Genomic DNA, 26,819 nt, shown 5'->3' on the forward strand with positions numbered 1-26,819 from the left:
AGGCCTGCTAGCGCAGGGCCTGTGTGCGCAGTTTTCTGCCACAGGGACCTGGCATCTAAATTTACTTGCCAGGCCCAGAACTCCCCTTTTACTACATGTAAGTCGCCCCAAAGGTACGCCGTAGCTAGCCCTATGGGCAGGTTGCCATGAATGTAGAAGGCAGGACATGTGCCAGGTTGCGTGTCCTGTCCTGGTAGTGACAAACAGCCTAACTTGGTGTCTCACTGCTCTGAGTGCTGCCTTCTCATAGGATTGCATTAGAAATGCCCTGCCTAATGTGTAAGGGGTATTGTCTGATTTATGAGGGATAGCGTAGGCATGTTTGGTATGGTTTTGATAGTGATGAGAATTGCTGCTTACTGGTTTAGGTGTATTTTATATTACTATTACAGGATGGCCATTTCCAGAAAGTGCCCCTTCATCTGTGCTTATGACTCTGGTGTTTTTGCAGCTTGACTCCAATCCACGTCTGGGCAGACTGACAGTCTGGGCTTTGTGCATACTTTTCAGACAGCCTGTACACAGGGAGGGTGGAGGTGTCACAGATGTACATCTACATATTGTATAGTCTTTCTGGGCTGAGAGAAGGGAGAGGCAGGACACACCTGCATTTGTAAAGGCTGTGCCCTGGCCTCGCACAATAGGGTCGTTTACCCCCCCACTGATGTTTGGAGCCTGTGCTGGAGGAGAGAAGGGGCACTCCCAGAACCAGTTGTAACTGGTTGGAACCCCCTCTCCTTTTCATTGTAAGGGACACTGCAAACTAAGTATAAGTAAAGGGGAATTTCCCCACAATTTAGACATTCTTGAACTTTGAAGAAGCTTACCTGAAGCTGGACACTGGACGCTGCTGAATAGACTCCCCAGGACCCACCTTGGACTGCTGCTGCTGTGCTGACCTGTGACCTACCTGGTCACTAGGAGGAACTGCCACTGCTTGCATCCACTTTTTGCGCTGGCCTGTAGCTGGGTCGCCAGCCTTGTGCCCCTTAATCATTTTTGTCTCCAGAGGCAGGGTGTTGTGGCCCCTGACCCCTGTAACTTACTTCAGCACGAGGAGTGCTGCTTCTATGGCTTAGCGCTTGGAGAGCGCTCCTGTGTGACCCCTTAGCGCTTTGAAAAGCGCTTTCTGGCTGCCAAGTTCACCGCCGCAGCCCGGGACTCCAGTGTTGCCTTGTGCGCTGTTTGAAGCGCTTTCTGTGTGGCCCGTATCACCGCCGCAGCCCAGGACACCAGTGTTGCTCTTCTCGCTGTTAAAAGCGCTTCCTGGTTGCTAGGCATCATTGCTGCAACCCGGGCATTTCATCGAGACGAAGTGCGAGCGTCGAACCCTCCCTTGTGCCCCCGGGGCACACAGAAAAGGAAACTGGAGCGTGCTCCTATTGGTGCCCCCCTCCACACGCCGGCTCTTACTGAGGAGGAGCGCCGCACGTTGAGAGAGGCGCCGGCCTATTTCCCTGTTTTCTTCCGGCAGCCGCACTACAAGGGTGGCTGCCTTCAGCCTTGCAGGACACTGGGGCGGAGGGGGAATTCCTACCCACCCACCCCCGGCCACTGCCTTAGGGGCGCGATCGCCCCAGTGATCAACCCTTGGCCTTCCTTAGTGGCCCCTTCCTTGGTGGAAGGGCCAGTGGAGGCCTGGGGCCCTCCCAGGGATCGCAGGCGCTAGGAGTGGCCCGTCCGGCGACACAGAGAGTGCCGACTGCCCCTCTCCTCCACGAGCTGAACGTGGCCCCCGTTTTACGCACAGGAGCACCGGGGGCCCTACTTTCCTTTTTCCAGGCACTAGGAGTGCCTTTTTCTCAAAAACAGGTACTCTTTTTGCAAAACATATTATTTCCCAATGCTCCTCCGTGAACATTATTGATATATGTTATTTTCTGACTTGCCCTAGGTGCTCTAATGTTCCTTTTATAGATATTTATGATGTGTTCATGATAAGTACATATTCTTTATTGGGATTCCCGACTACTGCTTGTGTTGCAGAATCCTGAGTACTTATGTGTTCTAATGTGACAACTGCTTATTCTTGCAGAGTATTAGTAACTTGTGAAACGTTCTGACAACTGCTAAGGTAGCAGAGTATTACTAACATGTAATGTTTGGTCTGATTATGTTTTGTGCAATACAGTTTATTTTTACATAGCTCAGTGTTGTGTTTACTTCTTTGTGGTATACATCTTGCGTCACGTGTGTTATGTGTGTTGTGCAAATGCTTTACACATTGCCTCCGGGTTAGGCCTGACTGCTTGTGCCAAGCTACCAAGGAGGCGAGCAGGGGTTATCTTGGACGTGTAACTTCATTGCCCTGACTAGAGTGGGTGGGTTCTGCCTGGCTTAGGTGCATACCCTAGCCAACCAGAAACCCTATTTCTAACCTCAGGTATATCAAAGACTTTATCTGCCAGCACCTGGGCTCTCCCGCTGAGAGTCCTGACTTGCAGAGTGGTGCCAAATCCAGTCCCTGAACCCTTGGGAGTGAGTTCTGGTATAACCAAGAAGAAACCTAACACAATGACTCCAGAGCGACTTTGGAACTGGTGCCACTGTTTGACTCCACGCCGCTGTGTGTACTAGAGCTGTGGTCCCCACTGACTGCAGCGACCGATGCGGCAGGCCTGACGCCGTCACAGCACCTCCGAAGACCAGAAACAGCTGGAGTCTAGAGTACTGTGTCATTGATCTCCATGTCACCTGGCTCCAACTCCGCCACAGCACCTGTGGTGTGATCATGACACCGCAAAGTTGACGCCTTGCGTTTTGACCTGCTGGATTCATCAACCCTGCTGTGTCATAAGGAACCAATGCCTCGCTACCAATGCCGCATCACCTCCCCTGCAACCGTAAGGAATCAATGCCTCGCCTCACCTCCTCTGTTTAGCAGTAATGAACCAAAGCCTCACCTCCGTGGTGGCAGTAAGGAACTGACGCCACACTGGCTCCAATAACGCCTCCCTGACTCCATGCAGTGTCTGTGCTTCCTCCTCATCTTTCAAGGTAATGTACTTGGGGTCTGTACGACTTCCTTACCGGCCCGCACTCCCTCGTGAGTGGCGTCAGACTGTTTGGAACAACTCCGTTAAGATGCCGTGATAGCCCCAGTTGGCGCTATTGTGTTTGTAAGCGCTTTACTAAGATTAAATCTTTGAAAATTTAGATCTTTACTTGTGCATGTTGATTTTTTGTCGTTTTGTTCTTGTTTTAGCCAGATAAATATTGGCTATTTTTCTATACTGGTGTGGAGTACCTTTGTGGTGTTTTCACTCTGTGTGTGTGTGTGTGTGTGTGTGTGTGTGTGAGAGAGAGAGAGAGAGAGAGAGAGAGAGAGAGAGAGAGAGCAGGGGTTATATTAGCTTTGTGGCTCCCTAACTAGAGTGAGTGTCCTTACTTGGACAGTGTGCAAACCACTGCCAACTAGAGACCCCATTTCTAACATTCTCATATCCATAATGTCCCAAATTCTTTGTAGCTTCATCACTGACCATTGGGAGAGTATCGCTTGAAGCGCTCCTCCCAAACACCAAACCAATGTGACACCCTCTTTGGAATGTTAGAAGAAAGGTCAGTGGATTAGGGAGCCCAAGTAAGATGTAAGCAGGAAGGCATGGGAGCTGTTTGTTCAGGTGTGTATCAGCATTGTTCAAGACTATGTTGCAATATCTAGTGAGGGTGGGGCATGCTCGTAAAAGGTGCAGCAGTGTGTCAGTCATTCTGTTTACTCGCCATATTACCTCCTGTGTGTTGTGTCCTGTGGGATGTTGTGTCCCTCTTTTTAGGCTTATGGGTACACCTCAGTGTTCCCATCTGCTCTGACCAGGCGATTTCTTCCCACGATCAGAGTGCGACAAAAGCGTGTACAAATCAGAAAGGATGAGTTTGTCACCATGTTTAGCTAGAAGCTACTTTTGGTATGGCGTGAGGGCTCTTTGTGCGCTGACCCAAACAGAAGTATACATTACCCAGTGTCAGATATAGAGGTACTAATGGCATTCTGTCTCGGGGAGAGCAATGTTGATTTTCATTTGTTCGATTGAAACAGGACTCATACCTGTTAAAAAAAAAAAAAAAAAAAAAGCTCTATTGTTCTGCATCCTGAGCGCTGCAGAACACATTTTTAGCCCCACCCCTAATACCACCCAGACACCCCAAGCCCACACCCCTTTTCTAGTATTACTGCCTACACCTTTGGTGTATCTGTAAATTTAGTACAGACCTCTATCTTTACTTCTGTTAGCTTTGCAAATTGCAGAAACTGGCCCTGCCTAACGTCAAACTCCTCCTTTGCTTTCCCAAAAGTGATTTACTTCTTGCCCAGGTATAAATCCCATAGGGTTAAGCAGGCTCACTCTCTCCATTTTGCCATGGTCATTGTCTTGACTGCCTGTCTAAAGGCTTCCAACCACCTGATTGGAAGCGCTCTACTGAACAGGGGTTGTCTCAGTACTCTTTTTTTGAGGATGCTCCTCATGCCATTGTTACTTGGCGAACCATGTAAGGGCCTTTCTGCTGTACATCCTTCAGGAACAGGGTCAAGACTGATTTGCATATGGCTGGGTCTAAACTGGGGTGGCATGGTGAGCAAAAGAACGATGGATTAAACCCAGATATGTGACTGGGGGTGAATGTTTGATTGGTTCCGCATTCCGTCTTTCATTTGTGTTTGCTTTGCTTTGGCTGCCATAAGTGCGCCGGATATGCCCAGACGTGGGTCCCGGGCTCACTGTGCCACTGGATTCAAGCTAGCCTGGCTGATGAAGGGTAAAACCCTGAAACCGGTCCCAGGATGCTTGTTTCCGGTCCAGGGAGGACCTGGCCTGGCATTTCGGGCTGGACTGTTCCCATGAGGAACACGGTCAAGACTGATTTGCATATGTCTGGGTCTATACTGGGGTGGCATGGTTAGCAAAAGAACAATGGATTAAACCCAGATCTGTGACTGAGGGTGAATGTTTGATTGGTTCCGCATTCCGTCCATCATTTGTGTTTTGCCATCCTTCCCCTCCCCTATGGAGCTTCTGAGTAGTCTCATTTCCCAGTCTTCACTTGAGTATTTTAGCTGGGTTGCCATGTAGCGCAAGTCTAAGGCGGGCGAGCCAGTTCAACCATTTTCCTTGCCCAGTATCAGTACACCTATTCGCTTTTCTTCTCTTCCCCGCCTCATGAGTGTATTCTGTTCCTTAAATGTTGGTTTCAGAGTCAAGGCACACTGAGGCATCTGGGGAGAAGAACCATATTGCCACAGCCAAACTCCCTGTGATAGACAACGGTAGAGTATTCCAGAATTGGTTCGAGGTCTGTAGGGCTCTCCCCAAGTTATCCTTGTATTTATTTTTTACCACATTATTTACTTGGAGTCCAAGGTAGCATTAAGCATCGGTCTCCCATGTTAGTCCAAAGTGCTGGAGGTCCCCACTGGGCATCTCCGTTAGAATGGCTAGGTTATGAAACTATCTTACTTCTGTTAATAGACAGTCCAGAGGCATTCGCAAAGTCATCTAATTCCTCTTGCAAACAGCAGACTAAATTTAGTGGGTGGGTCAGGTATGCCATTGCATCGTCCGTATTCAGAGACACATTGTGAATGGTCTCACCCGTGCTCACTACCTATGGTCAGAGCACCTCTTGCAGTGTAATTGCTAGGGGCTCCAGTGCCAACGCGTATAGCAGACAAAGCAGGCAGCCCTATCTTGTGCCTTTTTCTTAATGCCAAGGCCTCAACAGTAAACCCCGATTTACTTCTTGCTGTAGGGTCCGATATAGTAATCTCACTCACTGCACGTAATTGTGACCAAAGCCCATTCTTGTGAGTACTTCAAATATGTATTCTCATCTGAGATTATCAGATGCCTTTTCAATATCGAGGGCTTCTAATGATGCCTCCATATCAGTTCCAGAGTTTCATGCATGCTGTGGCCGAGCCTTCTGAAGGTCATAGGCATATTGCAGCCAGTATGACCCCACATTGATCGTCTCAGACCAATGTCCCAAATACCTGCTACAGCCTTTGCGCTAACATTTTAGTTAACAGTTTGATATCTATGTACAGTATAGACAGTGGCCATAAAAGGCTGACAGCTCTTTGTCTACTTTCAGTGCCTTTACCATTATGGCTTCTCTCAGACTGTCTGGAAATGCCCCCCATGCCTAGCCTCCTCATAGACTTTAATGAGTCTTTCTGGTAGTATGTTAAATATACTTTTGAGTGGAGCCCTTCTGCTTCTGGGTTCTGGAGAGCTCCATTTGCAGTGGAATTGCGTTTTGGGGATCAACTGTTGCAAACTCAGTACATCTAAATACATTTTAACTGGCCAAACATCTATTTGCTGTGAATTTTTGTACAAATTCTCCAGAAACCGTGCACCCTTGTGATTCTTGTTTTTGCCAAGCAGCTAGCTTTCCCTCCTGTTGCGCCACAGTCAGCTGTAAACTTCTCTTTTTCCCACATACTTTACATGTGCACTTCCTGTGATCACAACCTTTAGGACATAGCATTTGCTCTAGTGAAGGACTTGCCCCTTTTAACTTTATGTAGGACTCTTTGGCTTGCTGCTTCTATATGAGAAAGACCATGTCCCTTAGAGCTTCTGTGTTTAATTTCCATGTTTCTGTTCTAGCATTTTATCTGTCTCCTTTATATTATGTAAGTATTAGTGAATAATCTAAGAGTAACTAATTAAGATAATAATATCCTACATTTACACTTGTAGCAAAGTCTTGTGACATTAAAGATCTGTCTTACCTATTAAATATTTGCTGAGTTGCGACATAACATGAGTATTCTGACACATATCAACAGAAGCAGCCCTGTCCTTTCAGAGAGGGCACCAGACATTGCGGGTTTGGTATGAAGTCTTGAAGTCTTGGTGGGTGTCGGTATAGGTCACCGTCCAGGACACAGTTGAAGTGTCCCAACCTAGCTATTGGTATATCTATGTAGGGGAGCAATAGAGCAGAAGTAGGTGACCTTTTGTATTGTTTTAGTCTTGGTAACAGTCCTGGCTGCCACCATGTGTATGTACAAACAAATATTCCTGCGAGGACCGCCCTCTCAGGGCAAGCATCCTTTTACTCTCGTCACCTTTCTTAGCGTCCTGAGATGGTGTGAACCTCCACCATGTTATTTTGTCACTAGAGTGCCTGTGTCTGATACTGCGCTTACATGAAAAACTCTTACCTTACCCCTCTGGGTAAACACACTTAAAACAACTGGTGTTTTCCTATTTTCTAGCCAGTGAGTTATAACAGAGTTGTTTTAAAACGCCATGTATTCATCTGTTCATGTGAGGCACGCTGTCCCATGCTAACGTTCGTACACTATGCAGTGAGACTGAGTCCTTAACACCAGGCCAGCTGCAATAGTCCCACTTATCATGGTGAAAAAACCGCCCTACAGCGCTTTTATTCTAATACTGTGTCTTTAGAACTGTTACAGTCTCTGTCATTTCCCCACTTAAGTAACCCTAGATTCGAGAACTCTCATGCTTATTTGTGACATGAACCTATTCCAGTTAACTAGCATTACTCTTAGTTGCTTAAAGAGGGCAGGTTTATTTTCAAGAAATCTATGACTTTCCATATTCAGATTTCCCTTTGTTGCATAATCCCTCGCAATTAGTCATTTACAATACTTATTGAGTGTGAGGCACCTTGTCCACCACCTTGCACATATCCATATCTAGCCTGCCTGCTATGTCACTGGTGACTTGATTAGTCTCAGATGCAGTTCTGTCTTTAGACCACGTTGAGTTCTTTGTTGTTCCGAAGGTCCTTTTGCAGGATTGCCTATTGACTTCCTGCATATCCCCAGTTTGATTGCCACGCTAAGCTAATTGTACCATTTTGTTGTATCACTAATAATGGATCCTCCCCCAGTGAGGGCATCTTCCTCTGTTGGCTGTCTGTGATTTTGTTAGATTGCCACAAGCTCCCGCAGGACGTGGCTGTTTCCCCTGACCTTTGGGGTCTTCATGAACCACTGCCCATTTCCAGCCATTCTCAAATCTCTTCAGGTGTGTTGAAAAAGGTAGGTCTTGCCATTGAAGAAGACTCTTTGCTTGGCTGGAAATAAGAGCATATAATTTAAGCTTACCTCTTTTAATTTGGGCGTCACCTGCACAAATGATATCCTTAGTTGCTTGACCTTTTAGACATTGTCTGGGAATACTCTGATAGTATGGGACTCATACAGCTGGTCGCTCTTCTTCCTCATCGTGTGCAGTTATGAGACTACTTGGAGGGGTTTCCAGCAGTTGTGGTGGAGTCTTGGCTCTATGTGCTCTCTCTAATGTGAAAATGGAAGACAGTTCTTCTGGCCTTAGCGTTTAGTTTATACATTTCGCTATAAAAAGATCTGCGTTCTCACCCTCTACTTTCTCAAGGAATCTTTCAAATCTGAGATTATTCTGTTGTGACCTGCCTTTGGCTTTTTTCTCCAGGATTCTGGCCAGATCCAAGACTGAGGGAAGCGCCAGCCAGAGGTCTGCCATCTTATTAGGTGTGCTACTGCCTTCCTTGTTCCACTTGAACATTGCTTGACCTTACAGACATCAACCCTCAGTAGATTCACCTCCACAGCGATAAAATATTCATAAATAAAGTCCCCAAACAAAGATGTGTTTTAGCTCCACTTTTATTAAATCTATATGTGGCATACATCAGAGACGTTAACTACCCCAAGAGCCAGTCCCCTTAAGTTGATAGGGCACCTGGCGCCATTAAAGTAGTTTGCTGACAACACTTCTTTTGTTGGTTTGCAACATACTTTAAACAAACTTTACTTATACTGTGCAGTAAGAAAACTTGATCTCAGTCATGAAAGGCTAAAGTATTGAGTTTTAAGATGTTGCAATGCAGAGTACACTTGGAATTCAGACAGAAAATCAGTTTTGATCTCCTAGTTTTACGAATGCGTAGGGGTAACATTGCAACCAAAAGGAAAATTTGGTCTGCACCTTCAAGCTTTGGAGAATAAAGTTATATTATTAATATTCACATTCATAAAATTATCAGGCAATTCGACGGATCATCAATATCACCACTGCTTAAAGTAATTAACACAAAATGCCATCCCTAATGTGTGGCTATCTATTCTTGTCAAAATAAGTCCCAAAGAAAGTTATATAGATCGGACTTCCTGCTTCCTCAATCAACCAGCTAGTAATAAATCTGAATAGAATTTAATATATTCGATCAATCATTTGCACAAAATGATACTTTATTAAGGTGTTGGTTTGAAACTACATGTGCGTGTTCAAGTTCATTCAGAGCGTTCCTTTGGGAAGGAATTTAATTGGCCTAACTACTTAAACAACACTCCTTGTCATCCCACTGTTGAATCTCTCATATAAAAGCTTAAGATGGCCTCTTTATGGAAGCAAAATCTCACTTAAAAAACATCATAAATACTTCAAAAAGTAATCATCTATCCATCTTGAAAAATAGACCATAAGTCCCAACTACACCACAAACTTGATATATATATATTTTTTCAATTTTATTTATACTTTTCATACAAATGATCACAGCAAGTGGGTACATCAACACACAGTACATCTTAATGGCACGTCCCAGTATACATTCCATTCTTAAAATTGCGGTACGTAGAGTGTTAAACTAATGAGCACAGCAACACACATTACATCTTATGTGGCATATCTCCGTATACATTACATCTCTGCAAACGTAGTACATTGTGTGGTTTATCTAAGTGTGTGTATATCATGCGGTGCAGGACTCCTGTGCTCTCCCCCCGCCCCTTATTCATCCACTCACATCTGACGGTCTCTGGTAGGTCGCCGTCAAGCATCCAAAGGTGGTGGTGTGTGCTTAGGAAATGCTAGTCCTTTCCTCATTCAGTATCCCACCCTCTGGTTCTCCCGTTTCTTTACCAAATAAGTATTGTTTGTATATATCCCAGTATGGTGCTGGTCTACTGGTAGGGGGTGCCAGCTCGTTGTATGCATCTGTCTGCGTATCGCAATATACCATATCTCTATGCCATTCGGATATTGTGGGTACTGGACCCCGGTCCCATCTCATTGCTATGCGTCATTATGCTAGCAGCAGCCCGATTGCCGTAACTCGGCGACTCAATTTTGGTACTCCCCTGTCCCAGCATAGTAATGCCAAAAGTGGCTCATGATCTAGCCTGTGCCCTCCTATGTTCTCTAGTTCAGTGAGTACTTGGTCCCAAAAGCGATAAACCCCGGGGCACATCCATGCCATATGGAGAAAGTCAGCCTGGTCCTCTCCGCATCTTGGACACCTGGCATCTGAGCACAGTCCATATCTATGTAGCCTCATGGGAGTGTTATATACTCTGTTGATGTATTTAAAATGTATCAGGCGGTGTCTGCCATTTAGGGATACCTCATGAGTTTTTGAACAGCAATACTGCCACTGCTCGTCTGTGAGCTGCACCCCCAGATCCCGCTGCTACTCAAGTCGTGCCTTTGTGAGTTCATGTGTACTTTCTTTTTGTGTGTATGCATACAGCTGGGATATCAAGCGCCGTGGCTGTGCCTCAGTGAGCACCAAAGACCGGGGTCGTACCTCCGGAAGCTCTCATCTCCTCCCCCAGTAATGCTCCCATTGCATGTCAGGCCCGGTAGTACTGATATTTTAAAAGGGGAGTAGTCCTGTCTACCCGTTCCACGATATACTCCCATGTGTCCATGCTCCCTTCTCGGAAGAAATCCTCATTGTCGTGATTGTCAGTTTACACATGGAATCCTCCGTCTCTCCACAGAGTATACCATGTACACCACCTCAGCGGTACTTGTGGAGAGTATAGGAGAACAAGCCCCTGTCTGTGTGAAGACATGCCAAGCACAAGTGGTGGCATTCAGTAATGCGAACACTCCGAGTCTTCTAACGGGGACAGGAAATGTTACTCGGCAGAGGGTCTGGGGCAGCCAGTTCCCGTTCAGTTTTTAAAAAGGGCAACTCTCGGGACCCGTGTACCCATGTGTGGGAAAACGCAGCATGTGCTGCCCTATAATAGAGCTCCAGGTCTGGTGCGTTTAATCCGCCCATCTCATACGGCAGGGTCAAAGTCCTCCACGTATCTCTTGGCTGCTTCCCAGCCCAGGCCAACCTGATACACATCGCCCTTAGGGCTACAAAAAATGTCTGAGAGAGCAACATGGGTATGTTCTGGAAAAGGAACAGGAATCTTTGGAGCACTACCATCTTCATTTGCACTATTCTTCCCCCAGTGACAATGGCAGCCTGATCCATCTTTCAACATCTTTCGTTAGTGTCTGAATTGCTGTTTCATAATTAACTACCTGAACTATCTTTGGATCTGTGTGTACATGGATGCCTAGGTATCGAACTGGCCCCGTTTCCCACTGAAGCGGGAATTCTGTTGCCACTGGCGTTGTGACTGGTGTTAAGGGGGAACATAATCGACTTCCCCCAGTTGATCCGTAATCCTGAATAGGCACCCTATTTTATTATTTCCCTCAAAATCGGCACCACATTGTGTTGGGGTTCCGGACATACAGCAAAGTGTCATCCGCATAGGCAGAGAGCACCGGTCTGTAGTTCTGAAATTGTAGGCCTCTATGGCTGTGATACTCCCTCAGTACCCATGCCAAGGGTTCTGCAACTGTAGCATACAGCAGCGGCGACAGTGAGCACCCCTGCCTGGTGCCTCTTGTTATCTGGAAAGCGTCCGAAACCGTGCCCTTGATCCGCAGCCTGGCCAGAGGCTCCCTATACAGTGTCATCACTATTCTTATATATATATCCCCCACCCCCATTCGCTTTAGTATTGCCTTCATGAAGTGCCACTCAACAGAGTAAAACGCCTTCTCAGCTTCCAGAAAGATCACTACAGCTTTTACTTTCGGGTCTACATTTTGCATCACACCGAGCAGCGTACGAAGGTTAGCAGTAAGACTACGGCCTCAGACAAATCCCGACTGCTCTGGTTGGACCAGTGTCGGCAAGAATGAGGCAGCCTATCAGCAAGGATTTTTGCATACATTTTGGTGTCTACATTCATCAGAGACAATGGGCGATAGGACGAGCACTGCTCAGGTGATTTACCTGGCTTTGGTAGTGTGCTCAACATGGCTTCCCGCATGGAGGGAAGCATTATACCGTCCTCCACCATCCTTTCATAAACTTTACTTAGATGTGGGAGCAAAATATCTTTGAAGGCCTTGTAAAACTTTGCAGTCAACCCATCCGGTCCCGGAGCCTTTCCCTCTGCCATACTCCCCAGAGCCCAGCCCATCTCCTCCGAAGTCAGAGGCGCCAAGAGGACATCCCTATCCGCGGCTGCTAGCCGTGGTAGTTTTATATATGACAGATAGTCCATCAGTGCCACCAGATCTGGGGCAATTTTGGAGGTGTACAAGTCTTTGTAATACTGACGAAACCTTGTCATTATTTCACAAACTTGATATTTTGTGGGAGACCGGAATCCAATATCTACTTCATACAAAGTTTTGATGCAGGGGAGGATGTGCACTCATGGAGACACAAAAGGCAAAATACCACCTGCCGATTTTGCAAATACAAAAATGAACGAGCATTTGCAATGCAACGGGTCTCGCGTTTGCTTGCGTTAGAGCTAATAGCTTTGTAAACTCCTAACCAGACTTTTCACTCGTAATGAAACCTATCAGCAAAAGTGCAATTATATACGTAACCGGAAAAAGTGCAATTAACTGTGTAACAGGATCGATATTATGCAAAGCGCTCGACTTCTGCCAAACGAGATCGTGCTGCGAAAATAGAGAAAAAGTAGTCCATGAACCGGAGGAAAACAGCGAACCTCGTATGTTTTCTGTACTTGGTCGATGCGCTCGAGGAGGGCTAACCCCCGGAAAAGGCATGACGTATGCGGGCCTTCCTCTAATGAAATCAAGCAGATTCTAACAGGCAAGCCCACGAACCAATGAAAGACACTGTCGTGACGTGGACGGAGCTCTGAGCCCTTTTTAATTCCTAAAGCGTCTCGCTTAGCGAAACGCATGCGACGCAGACTCGACCCTAAAAATTAGCTTGAGTAATATGCTGCGGTCCGGTCTACTGTGAATGCAAAATGTTCCTAGCACCAGTGTTTGGACAACTGAAGAAGTAAATTGCTACTTGTTTTAATAATACAGAGGGCATTCCAATAAACTAGTTTTGATCACAGTTTTTAAAAAGCTGGGTAATCTCTATAAAATAGGCTGTGTTTTTTAAACTGTGATGTTACCTAATGTAGGTAAAATGGCCATTCCTTTGGGGGAATGCAAGTACCTTTCTTACCCTATCACCAGGTAGACCTGCGTCATCGGTCTAGGAAACAGACTGCCTTCTTCACACAGGAAGTATTGTTCAGTTTCTGTGTGGTGCCATGTGGCCTTGGTTACTACATCAGAATTTAGAGAATGTTGCATTAGCTTTCTTTGAGATTTTCTGGGTTACCTACTTTTGAGAATGACATTTTAGTAGCAGGAAATGCTAAGCAATAGCATGATATTGGGTTTGTTAGAGTTTTTGAGCTTTTAAAGGAAAAAGGATTTGACAGTTTAGAGTGGAAACTGTAATCATTTTTTTAAATACATTTGATTAAATGTTCATAAGTGTCAACACAGTATCAATAAAGTTGCAGCTTTTACAGCATAATAGTTACAACAGGTAATACCCACCTCCCTGTCTACACAAATAGTCTAGGATGCTTTCTACTTCTGATGAAACACAGTAAGGGGAAAAAGAATGGTTTTACAAATATATTTGTGCTCCTATATTTCTCCAGACGACCTCTAGTCTTTATTGGCCATTGCACACTCTTAGCAATTGTAAACTAGGTGGGCATGCCAACTCTCCACATTCATCTCCCATATACAACAGCACTGGTTGCCATGTTTTTATAAGGTTCTCTTTGTCCTTGTCCATGTGGGCAATCAGTTTTTCCAAGGACACGTGGTTTCCCAATTGTGTTAACACCATGTGTGCTGCTTGGGATTAAAGGCTGCTTCCAGTATCCTGCAATACTAATTCTTGCTATCAGCAAACGGTTGTAAGTCAGTTGCCAATTACCTAGAATTCCCTCCTTCCAGTCTGTTGGGTGGGACCCCAGTGTTGTTACTTCTGGTTTAGCCAGTATTGGAAAAGCTGTCCTTTTCTATTTAGCTGCCAGAGCTTCCTTTCAAAAACCCTTGGACAGCTCCACCAGACACGCAACCTGGGTACCTTTCAGAGCACATCTCCAACATTTATTCTGGGTCTATGTGGGAACATTTTCTGTAACCTTCCAGGCAAGTTACCAACCTGTATTAGATTTATTGCCAATTTCCTGTGGTGCGTAGATAGATTGTATCTATATAGATCCCTACAAAGCCTCTCCTAGCATTTAATAGGATGTTACATTTCGGGGCGGGGGAGGTGTGTGTGTGTGTGTGTATATGTATGTAGTTCTTTAACCATTTCATAAAGTAGAAGGGAGAGGGAGCACTCTAGTTTATTGCAGGTATAGAGTATCAGAAGGCGAACCAAGCCGAGTACTGTAGCTTTGGATATTTGATATGCAGCCAAGATCATATGTATAAAGGTCTCCCCAAAACCAAACCTTTGGAATATTGTTCTCATAAATTTCTAGCCCTCCATGTGGAAGGCTTTTTCGGTTAGCGCTTTACGTGTGGTCTTTTCTTTAAGGTGGCCCATGATTGTTCCTCATGGATCCGCTGGGGTAGAATGAGGGTCAGTCATAGTGCTACAATTTTGATATAGATCCGATCTATGGCATGATTGGTCCATAGGACAAACTCTCCGTGTGATCGTGCCTGGTCTGGGGTTTACCATTATAGTGGCTGCTTCCTATCGATGGGGTAGCCCTGTAGTTAGTGTGAAATAAGTCGCATGTGTCTTCTAGGATTAGTGTATATATATATTTGCCTTGTGTTTATAGAATTCTCCTCCAAAACCATTGGGCCTCAGTCTTTTGTTTGAATTAAGGTTTTTGATCATATTCTTGATCTCTGTCTCATCAACGGGAGCTGGGGAAGGGAAGCTGGGTTGACACATATTCTGCAGGTAGTGTTGAATAGGCTGAAGTATGATTTCCTCTTGTGTGTTTAATTGACTTTAGTAGTGTTTGAATAGATTAGCCCTATCTCTTGGGCCATAAGTAATATTGCCATGTAGGTTTCGTAAACCAAATGTGCTATCTTTGGTTTATCTGTTTTAGTTTGTTTGCTAATATCTGATGTGCTTTGTCGCCCACATTGTATATCCTACTTTCAAGCAATAGTCATATCCTTTCTGCCTTGTTTATCTGAAAGGTACGCAGTTGACCCTCTTATATTAGCGAACATTTTGAGATCTGCTTTAGATCCAGTTTTTTATGCTTATGCTTTGCTTGTTTTAGCCTCTTTTCCAGTTTATCTTGCACTAGAAATCTTTCTTGCTTGGTATACCAATCCTCTTTATTCTAAGAATGGCTTTAACAGCATCCCAGTAAGTACCCGGGTATGTCTCTCATTTGGTTGGTGTTCATGTAGTCGTCTTTGATGCTATTTCGGCTCTGTTAACTAAGTCTTGCAGTAGGTATTTCCCAAGTCTCCAGCATCTTTCTCTACATTGCTGGGGCTCCGGTGTATTGTTAAGTAAATATGGGCATGGTCTGAGACCACTATGGCGTCATTCCCTGTATCTGTCACAGAGGACATTACCATGTTTGAGATAAAATCATGTTGATTCTCAAATAAGATCTGGATGATTTAGTGAAATGTATAATTCTTATCTTGTAATGCAGTGCCCTCATTGCATTTACTTGCCCCAATTCTTTAAATGTGTCCTATGTGTTTTTTTGCCATTTCACTGGTAGTGGCCAAGTTGCTTCTGTCCAGGTTGGACTGTATTGAAGTCCACATTGAGGGCTGCCAGTCCTTCTTTAAATCCCTTCAGTGTTTGAGGGTCTTTTCCCAGAAATCTATCCGGGGAGTGGTTTAGTGTGTATTTTGACGCAATTCTCCTTTCAAGATTTCTTTTCTCATCACAAATCTCCGTTCTTTGTCTATGAGGAGGATGTCTGTGATCAGTATGGTAAAGATCTTTGCTAATAATCTGGTGCTGCTGCTGGCTTTTTTGTGGGGATTGGAGTAGTATTACTGTGAGTTATATTTTTAATGGAAACCATATGAATCACCTGACATCAGTGGGTTTCTGGAAGCGTCACAACTTCTGCTTTGTGATATGAGGTAAGTGTGAATTTTCTTTATTTTGAAATGGAAATTAAGCCCCTTGACACTCAATGAAAGGACCTGTAGTTTGCCAGGGGTGAGTCAGGTGGTGTCCAAGGGTACAGATAATTATGTCTTGTGTATCATTCGTGCAACCAAGTATTCCCCTCTCCCCATCATCAGTTTCTTAATGATATTTAAAACATATCTTTTCAATGCTTTCTTTAACATGGAAGGTAGCAAAAGAATGTAGAGTCCCCAGCGAAGGTCTCAACAATGTAGTAAACAAAACTTGCGTTGAAAAGCTAAGAGACAAATGGGCCCGCTCTGCACATCTCGCCCGGCTTGGAAGTAGTCCATGACTAAAACGGATTGTTAAGACTACTATGCAAACATTTGACTTTTATGTGAGGGCTTAGCCCGTCTCATGTATGCTGCACTAACTAAATGTACCCTGTAAGACAAAATACAATTGTCACTGCATCTACTGTTACACATGTTGTTACCCAACCTGTATGTGTAGGATATGCTATGTAGTTTATGGATGGCCACCTAACTTTGTAAAGATGAAAATAAAGGTTTCGAAAAAGAAAAAAACGATGCAGTAAATAAAAAACGAACTGGAAAAAATAAACATCAACCCTCAGTGGGTTCAGTACCGCTGGTCTCTGAAGTATCAGTAATCGTCTCCCCTACTGGAGATAGTTATAGTACGGGGTTCTACATGTGAGGACATCATTATCAAGGTCTTTTATTGTGTTATATATAGTCCTGGGGAATCTTACTAGGCCTTATTAGGTTTCAGACAGTGGGCTGTTAGAGAATATCAAATGGAGTCAAGTTTTTCCGTCCATGTCATTTTTGTTGGCCCCTACTGGCTCAACTTGATTGGTGAGGTGAACGTCCCTTGGCTCCGTTAACTGTACCTGTCTCCTGTCTGCACCTTGAGTTCTGAGAATTTGAATCAAGCCCCAAAATGTTAAGACCTTCAGCTACTGTTGTGTCCCCTACACTGTAAAAGCCAGAATGCAGAGAAAGGTCGATCCGGAGCTGATCTTGGCTCCATTCAGAGTGTCTGTAGGAAGTTGGCTCTGTATATACTATTTCAAAGTAAGAAATAGTGTGCATAGAGTCCAAGGGTTCCCCTGAGAGGTAAGATAGTGGCAAAATTAGATGATTCTAATGCTCTATTTTGTGATAGTGTGGTCGAGCAGTAGGCTTATCAGAGGGTAGTGTTAAGCATTTGTTGTACACACACAGGCAATAAATGAGGAACACACACTCAAAGACTTACTCCAGGCCAATAGGTTTTTATATAGAAAAATATATTTTCTTAGTTTATTTTAAGAACCACAGGTTCAAGATTTGAAGTAAACAGATAAAATGCAAGGTACTTCACACAGGTAAGTTGGGAACTTTGAATAAAAGCAATATCATATACAGTCTTTGTTAAAATGGAAATAAGCTATTTTAAAAGTGGACACTGTGCAATATCAACAGTTCCTGTGGGGAGGTAAGTAAAGGTTAGATTGTGAGGTAAGTAAGACACTAGACACAAGTCTCAGTTCCTGGGCATAGGCATCCCACTGTTGGGGGTTCAAGGCAACCCCAAAGTTACCACACCAGCAGCTCAGGGCCTGTAAGGTGCAGAGGTCAAAGAGGTACCCAAAACACATAGGCGCCTATGGAGAACAGGGGTGCTCCGGTTCCAGTCTGCCAGCAGGTAAGTACCCACGTCCTCGGGGGCAGACAAGGGGGGTTTTGTAGAGCACTGGGGGGTGGGGGGGGCACGAGTAGGCACACAAAACACACCCTCAGCAGCACAGGGGCGGCCAGGTGCAGCGTGCAAAGCAGGCGTCGGGTTTTGAATAGGATTCAATGGAGGGACCCAGGGGGTTACTCTAGCGGTGCAGGCAGGCACGGGGGGCTTCTACAGCCTCCTCCTGGGCTAGGCAGAGGGTCACCTGGGGTCACTCCTGCACTGAGGTTCGGTTCCTTCAGGACCTGGGGGCTGCGGGTGCAGTGCTGGTTCCAGGCGTCGGGTCCCTTGTTACAGGCAGTCGCGGTCAGGGGGAGCCTCTGGATTCTCTCTGCAGGCGTCGCTGTGGAGGTCCAGAGGGGTCGTCTCGGGCTACTCACGGGGTCGCAGTCGCCGGGGAGTCCTCCCTGTGGTGTTTGTTCTCTGGATCTCGAGCCGGGGGCGTCTGGTGCAGAGTGGAAAGTCTCACGCTTCCAGCGGGAAACGTGAAGTCTTTAAAAGTTGCTTCTTTGTTGCAAAGAAGTTGCTGTTGTTTGAAGAGAGCCGCTACTCACGGGAGTTTCTTGGTCCTTTAGTCCAGGGCAGTCCTCTGAGGCTTCAGAGGTCGCTGGTCCCTGTCAGATGCGTCGCTGGTTGCAGGTTTTCGAGTCAGGAGACAAGCCGCTAGGGCTGGGGCCAAAGCAGTTGTCGTCTTCTGTCTTCTCTGCAGGCTTGTAGGTCAGCAGTCGTTGTTTCTTCAGGTTGCAGGAATCTGATTTCCTTGGTTCTGGGGTGCCCCTAAATACTAGTTTTAGGGGTGTGTTTAGGTCTGGGAGGGCAGTAACCAATGGCTACTGTCCTGGAGGATGGCTACACCCTCTTTGTGCCTCCTCCCTGTGGGGAGGGGGGCAAATCCCTAATCCTATTGGGGGAATCCTCCAAAACTAAGATGGAGGATTTCTAAAGGCAGGGGTCACCTCAACTCAGGACACCTTACGGGCTGTCCTGACTGGTGGGTGACTCCTCCTTGTTTTTCTCATTATCTCCTCCAGCGTTGCCGCCAAAAGTGGGGGCAGTGGCCGGAGGGGCGGGCATCTCCACTAGCTGGGATGCCCTGGGGCGCTGTAACAAAAGGGGTGAGCCTTTGAGGCTTACCACCAGGTGTCACAGTTCCTGCAGGGGGAGGTGAGAAGCACCTCCACCCAGTACAGGCTTTTGTTCCTGGCCACAGAGTGACAAAGGCACTCTCCCCATGTGGCCAGCAACTTGTCTGGTGTGTGGCAGGCTGGCAGGAACTGGTCAGCCTACACTAGAAGTCGGATTGGCATTCAGGGGGCATCTCTAAGATGCCCTCTGGGTGCGTGTTACAATAAATTGCACACTGGCATCAGTGTGCATTTATTGTGCGGAGAAGTTTGATACCAAACTTCCCAGATTTCAGTGTATCCATTATGGAACTGTGGAGTTCGTGTTTGACAAACTCCCAGACCATAAACTCTTATGGCTACCCTGCACTTACAATGTCTAAGGGTTTGCTTAGACACTGTAGGGGCATAGTGTTCATGCATGTATGCCCTCTCCTGTGGTATAGTGCACCCTGCCTTAGGGCTGTAAGGCCTGCTAGAGGGGTGACTTACCTATGCCACAGGCAGTGTGAAGTTGGCATGGCACTCTGAGGGGAGTGCCATGTCAACTTAGTCGTTTTCTCCCTCCCAGCACACACAAGCCGTGAGGCAGTGTGCATGTGCTGAGTGAGGGATCCCCAAGGTGGCATAAGACATGCTGCAGCCCTTAGAGACCTTGCCTGGCATCAGGGCCCTTGGTACCAGGGGTACTAGTTACAAGGGACTTACCTGAGTGCCAGGGCTGTGCCTATTGTGGAGACAAAGTTACAGTTTAGGGAAAGAACACTGGTGCTGGGGCCTGGTTAGCAGGGTCCCAGCACACTTTCAATCAAAACTTAGCATCAGCAAAGGCAAAATGTTAGGAGGTAACCATGCCAAGGAGGCATTTCCTTACAGTGTCCATTAGGGTTTTTATTTTGCATTGTTTTTCGAGACTGGTTTGTAAGAGCTCCTGTAGCAATAAGGTGTATCTGCTGCATAGTAGACAGAAGACCGTTTCCTTGCCTCTTACTAGACTGATTATTTTTGAAGCTACAAGAAAACTTTTGCCACTATGTCTCTTGGTCTCATATTAGTCATTTGAGCCTGGGCCTACTCTGCGAGCTCTCTCACTCCGATTTCTTTCAGCTGTAGTATCTGGGAGAACAGGGCTTGCAAGTAGATAGTAATGTCCAATACTTCTGCTGAGAGATTGTGAACACGTATATTGTCTCTATGCACTCTGTTTTCCAGGTATTCATATTTTAGTTATATGGAGTCAGCCTGATTTTCCAGATTCTTACGTTTGTCTGCTTGAACTGATTTCTTTTGTGCTTATTTGTGCATATCATTCTCAGTGTCCATCACTTTTTCTCCAAGTTGATCTGTGTCTTTGCGAATAGCTGAAATAGTCCCATAGAGATTTTTTTTTTTTACCACTTGTAGATCAGTTTTAAAGATGGATTTCTATTCATTCCATTCACTTTTTGTAAATGCATTGTCTTTTTTTCCTAGGCTGTCTATGCAAAAGTCCAACAGCAGTCCTCAGTTCTCATTCCTTTGACTCTTCTTTGTCCTTTTCTTTCTTCAGTCAATCCAATCTGATATCCTGGTGTCAGTGGGGCACCTAAATACTGTACTTAGGGGCATTAAGGGGAGTGTAGAGTAGTACACCCTGGTGCCAAATGGGCCTCAGGGCAGGGGGTGGCATCTCGCATGTGTGGGGGAAGCAAGGGCCGCATATCAAAGGTGACAGGGGCCTTGAAGTCCCTGGCCTTGGTATGCAGTTTCATAAGCCATCCTGCTGGAGGAGTTGATAACGCCATCTTCCGGAGCAGGCATTGTTTTTGGCCTCTGAGAGCACAAGCCCTCACCTCCAGGGGGTCAGAAACTCACCTATGGTGGCAGGCTGGTTGATACCAGCCAGTCAGCACACTGGAGGACTAGTAGATTTTTAGGGGGCACCTCTAAGGGGCCCTCTGGGTGCATGTCATAAAAATCCAATACTTGAATCAGTATGGATTTATTAAGACAAGGTGTTTGAAGCCAAACACCATAGGTTTCAGTGAAACCATTATGTAGCTGGGTATCTCGTATTGAGCAGTGCCCAGTACATACCTTAAGATGGCTTCCCTGCTCACTTGCAATGCTTAGTAATTGGTCTAGACTTCACAGGGGCATATCTGTTCATGCAGATATGTCCTCACATCAAACACAATGCACCCTGTGTCAGGACTCCAAGGCCAGCTGTAGGGGTGACTGGCATATATTAGATGTAGTGACTTGGGCATGGCATTCAATGGGTGTGACATGTCATGTTTTCACTCATGGTTTGCATCATGACATGCAGTCTGCAATGGCAGATTGCTTGCAATTTGTAGCAGGGTCTCTTAGGGTGGCACAATACATTCTGCATCCCTTAGGGACCCCGTTTAGAGCCCAGGCCCCTAGTTACCAGTGGTACCATTTACTAGGGACTTACAAGGGTGCTAAAAGTGTGAGCCAGTGAGACCTTATACTTTGCTTTAGGGAACGAGCACTGGAACTAGGGACCTGGTTAGCAGGGACCAGTGCAGGGAGTGACAGTGTCAAAAGGGGCACTTTCCTATAGCAGAGACCACCAAGACACTTCCACTTCACTCACCCATTGCATTGAAATGCCACTGTTAGGAGGACAGGGAGGCACAGCGCCACTTTTGTAAGAACAAATGCACTGAAACCGATACTGGTTGAGATGCCCCATTTAGGAAACACAGTTGGACACAGAAGTGTTCATAACACAACCTCAGATGGCGTTTGCAAGAAGCACCTTGAACAGAGTATCGAGAAGGGAGCCTGCTGAACTAAGAAAGCTAATTTGTGCACTGGACTGCAGCACCACCTGCCCCACCACAGCTAAAGCACGTGATGGATATATTAATTGAAACACAGCATAAATAGCACAAAGCAGCTAAAAAAGTGCAATACAAACAAAATGAAACGCTCACCTTAGACCGGAAAAAACAGATTGCAGCTTATTGGTATGGGGTTTTATGGGTTTTGTAGTCCTAGGCAAGTTCAGACAGCCTGCTTCCCACTTATATAATGTGGGGTTATATGTTTAGGGGACACAACTCACATATGTTCGGACTGGGTGTTAGTATAATAAAGGGTGAGAAAAGTTCCATACCCAGGTGAGCATTACTGATGTAGTGGAATTTGCAGGTAATGAGGTGTGTGGTATCTTTCCTTTTCCACTTCACCCTCCTGGCATGGTCAGTTCTTTCTTTTTTATAGAGAATGTGGAATTCAGACTGTGTTGAAAGTGGGGAATGGGACAGTTGGAAGAAACTTGGAGTCAGGCTAGAGATATGAGAACCCCTTCCGTACAAATAACGTATTAAAATGCTTATTTTCTTCATGCTCTTTTTAGAACATTATAGTTAGATGCAGAGATTCTAATTTATTACAAACAATTTCTAACAGTGCATGAATGGGAGATAAAGTAGTTCTCTTTATTGTGAACAGTCTAACACTTACCACCAATGACCACAATGGGTGCCCTAGTATCTTTACACAAAACCTTAATCCAACTCTGAAATCTACATCAAACTCAAATTGACCCTGAGCCATGTCAGAATCAATTAACTTGATCAAACGTTTCTCCACAACTGTTCCTACAGCTGCTAAAGTAACATTAATATATTTTAATTGAGTAGCTTTACTAACTCCCTAACAATACGAGGTCCATACCTCCCCTAAATTAAATTGGATTGGGCTTACCTGCGTACAGAGGTCTTCCTGCCTGAACTCTAGTATTTAGTTAAATTATTTTAAATCAATATTAATAGTGCCTATCCTTCCACAATTACACACCTAAATTGCCAGCATTGGAACCCAACAATGTCAGATCAGGACACGTACTAAAAGACATCTTATGTTTGTATCATTTTTTACTGCATAGTGCTGGGAAAGCACAAGCTGATTAGAAAGAAGGTATTGACCTAATCTTCGGGATTTAAGTCGGAGTTGCATGTAACAACTTGAAATAGCTAATAAATGCACCCTTCATTCTATATGTGTGTTATGCTGTACTTCAGACTGAGAGGAGACAAAATGAAAGGAATGCCAAGAATGCAGCACTCTTAGTCTGAGTAATGAATTTATTAAGGCACTTCTCACGGTTCGTACAGGGAAAGCATAATGTGAGTGTTTAGGTCAAATGCAGCAACACAAGTGAACTTCTGAAAATAATCACAGCAGTAGAATAACAATGATCATAGAAACATACAAAGAAAATACACTCTTTCAACCATGGATAATACATCTATATATAGTGATTATATATTCATGCACTACACAAAGCTAAAAATAACAATGAAAAATGCATCACCATGGGGCTTGACATGGACATCATCTCTTTGCCAGCTTTGTGTCGTGAACCCAAACAACCGTGATAAGAGAGAACTACCCACAATGGGATCCGAGCAAGGTGTCCCCTCCCGGAAATGAGTTCTGTCTAACTCCGGTCATCAAGCTTCCCTCTTATATACTTTAAACAAGCTGGAGAGAAGAATGTTAGAAACTCCCCCTCCCATACAGTAAGTAGTTGGTCAATCGCTGGCTGTACCAGGTCAGTATTAAGAGCACATTTAGAGATTGGCCACATCCCAAGGTGCGCTCCAGGACTGACTTGTTCCCTGCCATACCATAAATATTCTCTGGTACATCCTTATCTCTCCCTCACACCTCTATGTTATGTCCCTGCCTTGGTGAGAAAGAGGAGCGAAAAACATGTTGCATAAGTTGTGCTCTGAAAAATACCTGCACCGCCAATATGATGGTGTTTGAAGCTAAGCTAAGCACAAAATGGAGTCAGTGGTCAAGATAGAGCTGGGGGTAAAATACAGATAACATTACAATGTGTTACTAGCCCTGTGTCATTATCATTAATTATAGACTTAATTCTCTTAGAAGCCCCAATTTGCCACAGTCCTTAGGCTAAAAGTCTTCTGTTCTTGTCACCATGTTCCAAAAAGATTCTTGTATGCAAAAGGTATTCTTTCAAAAATGTTCAACTTCATTCTAAAGTGTTTAAGCTCCATCAGGGTGGATGGATCTTTAAACTTTGAGTAGTCAGTATACATTCCTTCTTTTCAGCAACATTGTTGGTTTATAAGTTTTATTTTCATGCATCGAACAACTGACAATAAATGCCTTAATTGTAGCTTTTAGAGTGTCCCATAAAAGCTACAAATACTCTATCAAACTACCATTGTTTGACAAGTATCAAATTCATGTTCTAAGTATCTTTGAAAGGTTTCCGCTGAGAGTGTATTCCAGTTTCAAACTGAACAAGAGTCAAGTAGTAGCAGAGCTACTTCGGTCAGTATGGCCTACCATAGTCGCACTAATCTTGTTGTGAGTCAACCAGACTTTAAGCATTAAAAGTAAGTTTTAAATGTGTGCCTTTAACAGATGGAAATCGGACAATCTCCATAGGACAGGGCGTTGATGGGCAGTGCTGGTGTTACATATGTTGTTGATCTTCTGATCGGTAATGCTACTCTGTTGCTTTTACCATGATGGTGATAAGTGTTGGGCTTTGAATTAAAATGTATGCAAGATATCAATTCTAGAGATTTACAGTTATAGACAAGTACCTTTTTTATAGCACAGTAACAGTATGTCTACAGCAACGCTTTGAAATACACTTCTCTGTCAAGTCTGTCATAGTTGTGTACAGTTACACTGTGGGTACATTCTTCAAACAATACTAATGCATTGTACATTGCTGTCGGTGAAATACGTACTGCCACCAGTCCGTTGCAAGAATCTACAAGACCTGAAAGAATGCATATATGCACACCCCCTGCTTCAGTGACACATTTCTTTCAGAACAGGCAAATGGGCCCAGTAAATTGAGTTAAACAGCCACACACTCTTGACAATCATAATTCAGAAGATCTCAGCAGCACTGGCAATTTAAATTGCTTTCCGCTGCTATCAGACGTCATTATACATATACTCTATTGTAACAAAGTGGAGATCAACCCTCAAAACAGATGCTTCCTGAAACTTCACTGTGGTGACTGATGAGTACTGTGCAATCGTAAAGATGTATTACCTAAGGATGAACTCCTCCGGGTGAACACAACCATTTATCTTTCAGGAAATCTCTCAAAACTTGACTCTTCCGCTAAGTTGTATACTTCTCGATTGAACTTGTCAGCAATGTTAGTGCCAGGAGACCCTTGGGCTGCACTGTGCTCTTTCAACTACCTCTACTAGACTTAGTATCAAGTGGAGCAGCAAGGTACAGAAAGTACGAGCAGAACCTTTACACTATCACAGTTTCATCTGTAATCTTTTGGAATGGGGTATCTGTGGAACTTTACCCTGTACTCCACTGACATTGATTTCCCTTTGCTCGGGTAGTTATTGCATAATGAAGTTTGAAAGAGCATGTCTTATTAATGTTTGTGTGGTGTTTTATCCTGTCATCTTTCATACGCTTTACATAATCAGATAAATCCCGCATTGCTTGTGGAGGTAACACAACATCTTTGGTGCTTTTATGGTCAATAATAAATGTTTTTGCAAGATTTACCTACACTTCCTCTCTTTCAGGATACAGAGGTTGGATCAAATTGGAATTCATGGAAATGGAAGGTTGAACATGTTCTGTACAAAGCTTTTCGGACACATTTGCTCCCTCCTAAGCACTTCACAGAAGATGGCAACATTTTACAGCTTGCAAACTTGTCTGATCTCTACAAAGTTTTTGAACGCTGTTGATGTATCTTTTCATGTCTAATCTCCTGTGTGCTTATGATACATGTTTATGGTGCATATTAAAAATAGTTTTGTAATAAAATAAGCATCTGTTTTAATTTTACCATCTTTTATATTTCTATTTAGCTTTACTCAGCACATAACTTACCATACTTTGAAAGGAGAGACATATAAGTGTGTGTGTGTGTGTGTGTGTATATATATATATATATCTATATATGTATATAGATATATATATATATATATGTTCGATGGCATGTGTAGCTGCAGATACACATGCTGTGCATTATTCCCCCATCTAATGTTGGGCTAGGAGTGTTACAAGTTGTTTTTCTTCGAAGGAGTCTTTTTGGAGTCACCGGATCGAGTGACTCCTCCTCTTGGTCATACTGCGCATGGGCATGGACTCTGTTGTTAGATTGCTTTCTTTTTGCTGTCGGGTTTGGACGTGTTTCCTCTCGCTCCGAGATTTCGAATCGGAAACTTTAGAAAACTCCCTTATTCGTTGGTATAGTTCTGATCGCATTTCCACCTAGCCTCGAACCGATAGTACCGTCGGAAACTAAATTTCCCACTTCTGGGTGCGTGTGCCCAACTCGGCCCTACTGTGTTGAAGCCTGATAGATCGGACTCCTTTTCAATTTTGTCCCCGATGCCATGCGAAATTTCCCTACACAGACCAACACCTCGTAAGTAATCTGTGTCTTTCTCTCAATCGCAAATTGTGAGGCCTGTTGATCGTTTCGATCCAAAAACTCCCTGCGTGATCGGAGAGCCAGAAGATTGGAAATGGCGTTCCAGAGTACCAAACATCTTGACACCATGGAGGAGGAACAGGTGCAGACGGTGGATTCCATCAGGGTCACCGTCTCCGAAGAAGATAGGCTTATCACTGCTGGTCAGCACGTGGTTACGTCTGCCCTATGCCCACTTACAAAAAATCCTCAAAAGCCTTGGGTACACCACTGCCAGGGAGCCATGGTTCGACCCAAAAAAAGACTCTTGTCGACCGACCATCGGGTT

The 26,819-nt window shown here is 44.7% G+C and overlaps 1 protein-coding gene across 1 annotated transcript in view; it reads left to right on the top strand.

Annotated features, from left to right (window-relative positions):
* Positions 1 to 25,899, top strand: part of MLH1 (mutL homolog 1) — a 340,404-nt gene extending 314,505 nt beyond the window's left edge. Inside the window, exon 19 of the mRNA XM_069215008.1 lies at positions 25,632 to 25,899. Coding sequence (XP_069071109.1) covers positions 25,632 to 25,799 — 168 coding nt within the window. The 3' untranslated portion in view covers positions 25,800 to 25,899. The remainder of the gene's footprint in view (positions 1 to 25,631) is intronic.
* The last annotated feature ends 920 nt before the right edge of the window (positions 25,900 to 26,819 follow it).

This window comes from Pleurodeles waltl, chromosome 2_1, assembly GCF_031143425.1.
Source record: "Pleurodeles waltl isolate 20211129_DDA chromosome 2_1, aPleWal1.hap1.20221129, whole genome shotgun sequence".
Classification (NCBI taxonomy): Eukaryota; Metazoa; Chordata; class Amphibia; order Caudata; family Salamandridae; genus Pleurodeles; species Pleurodeles waltl.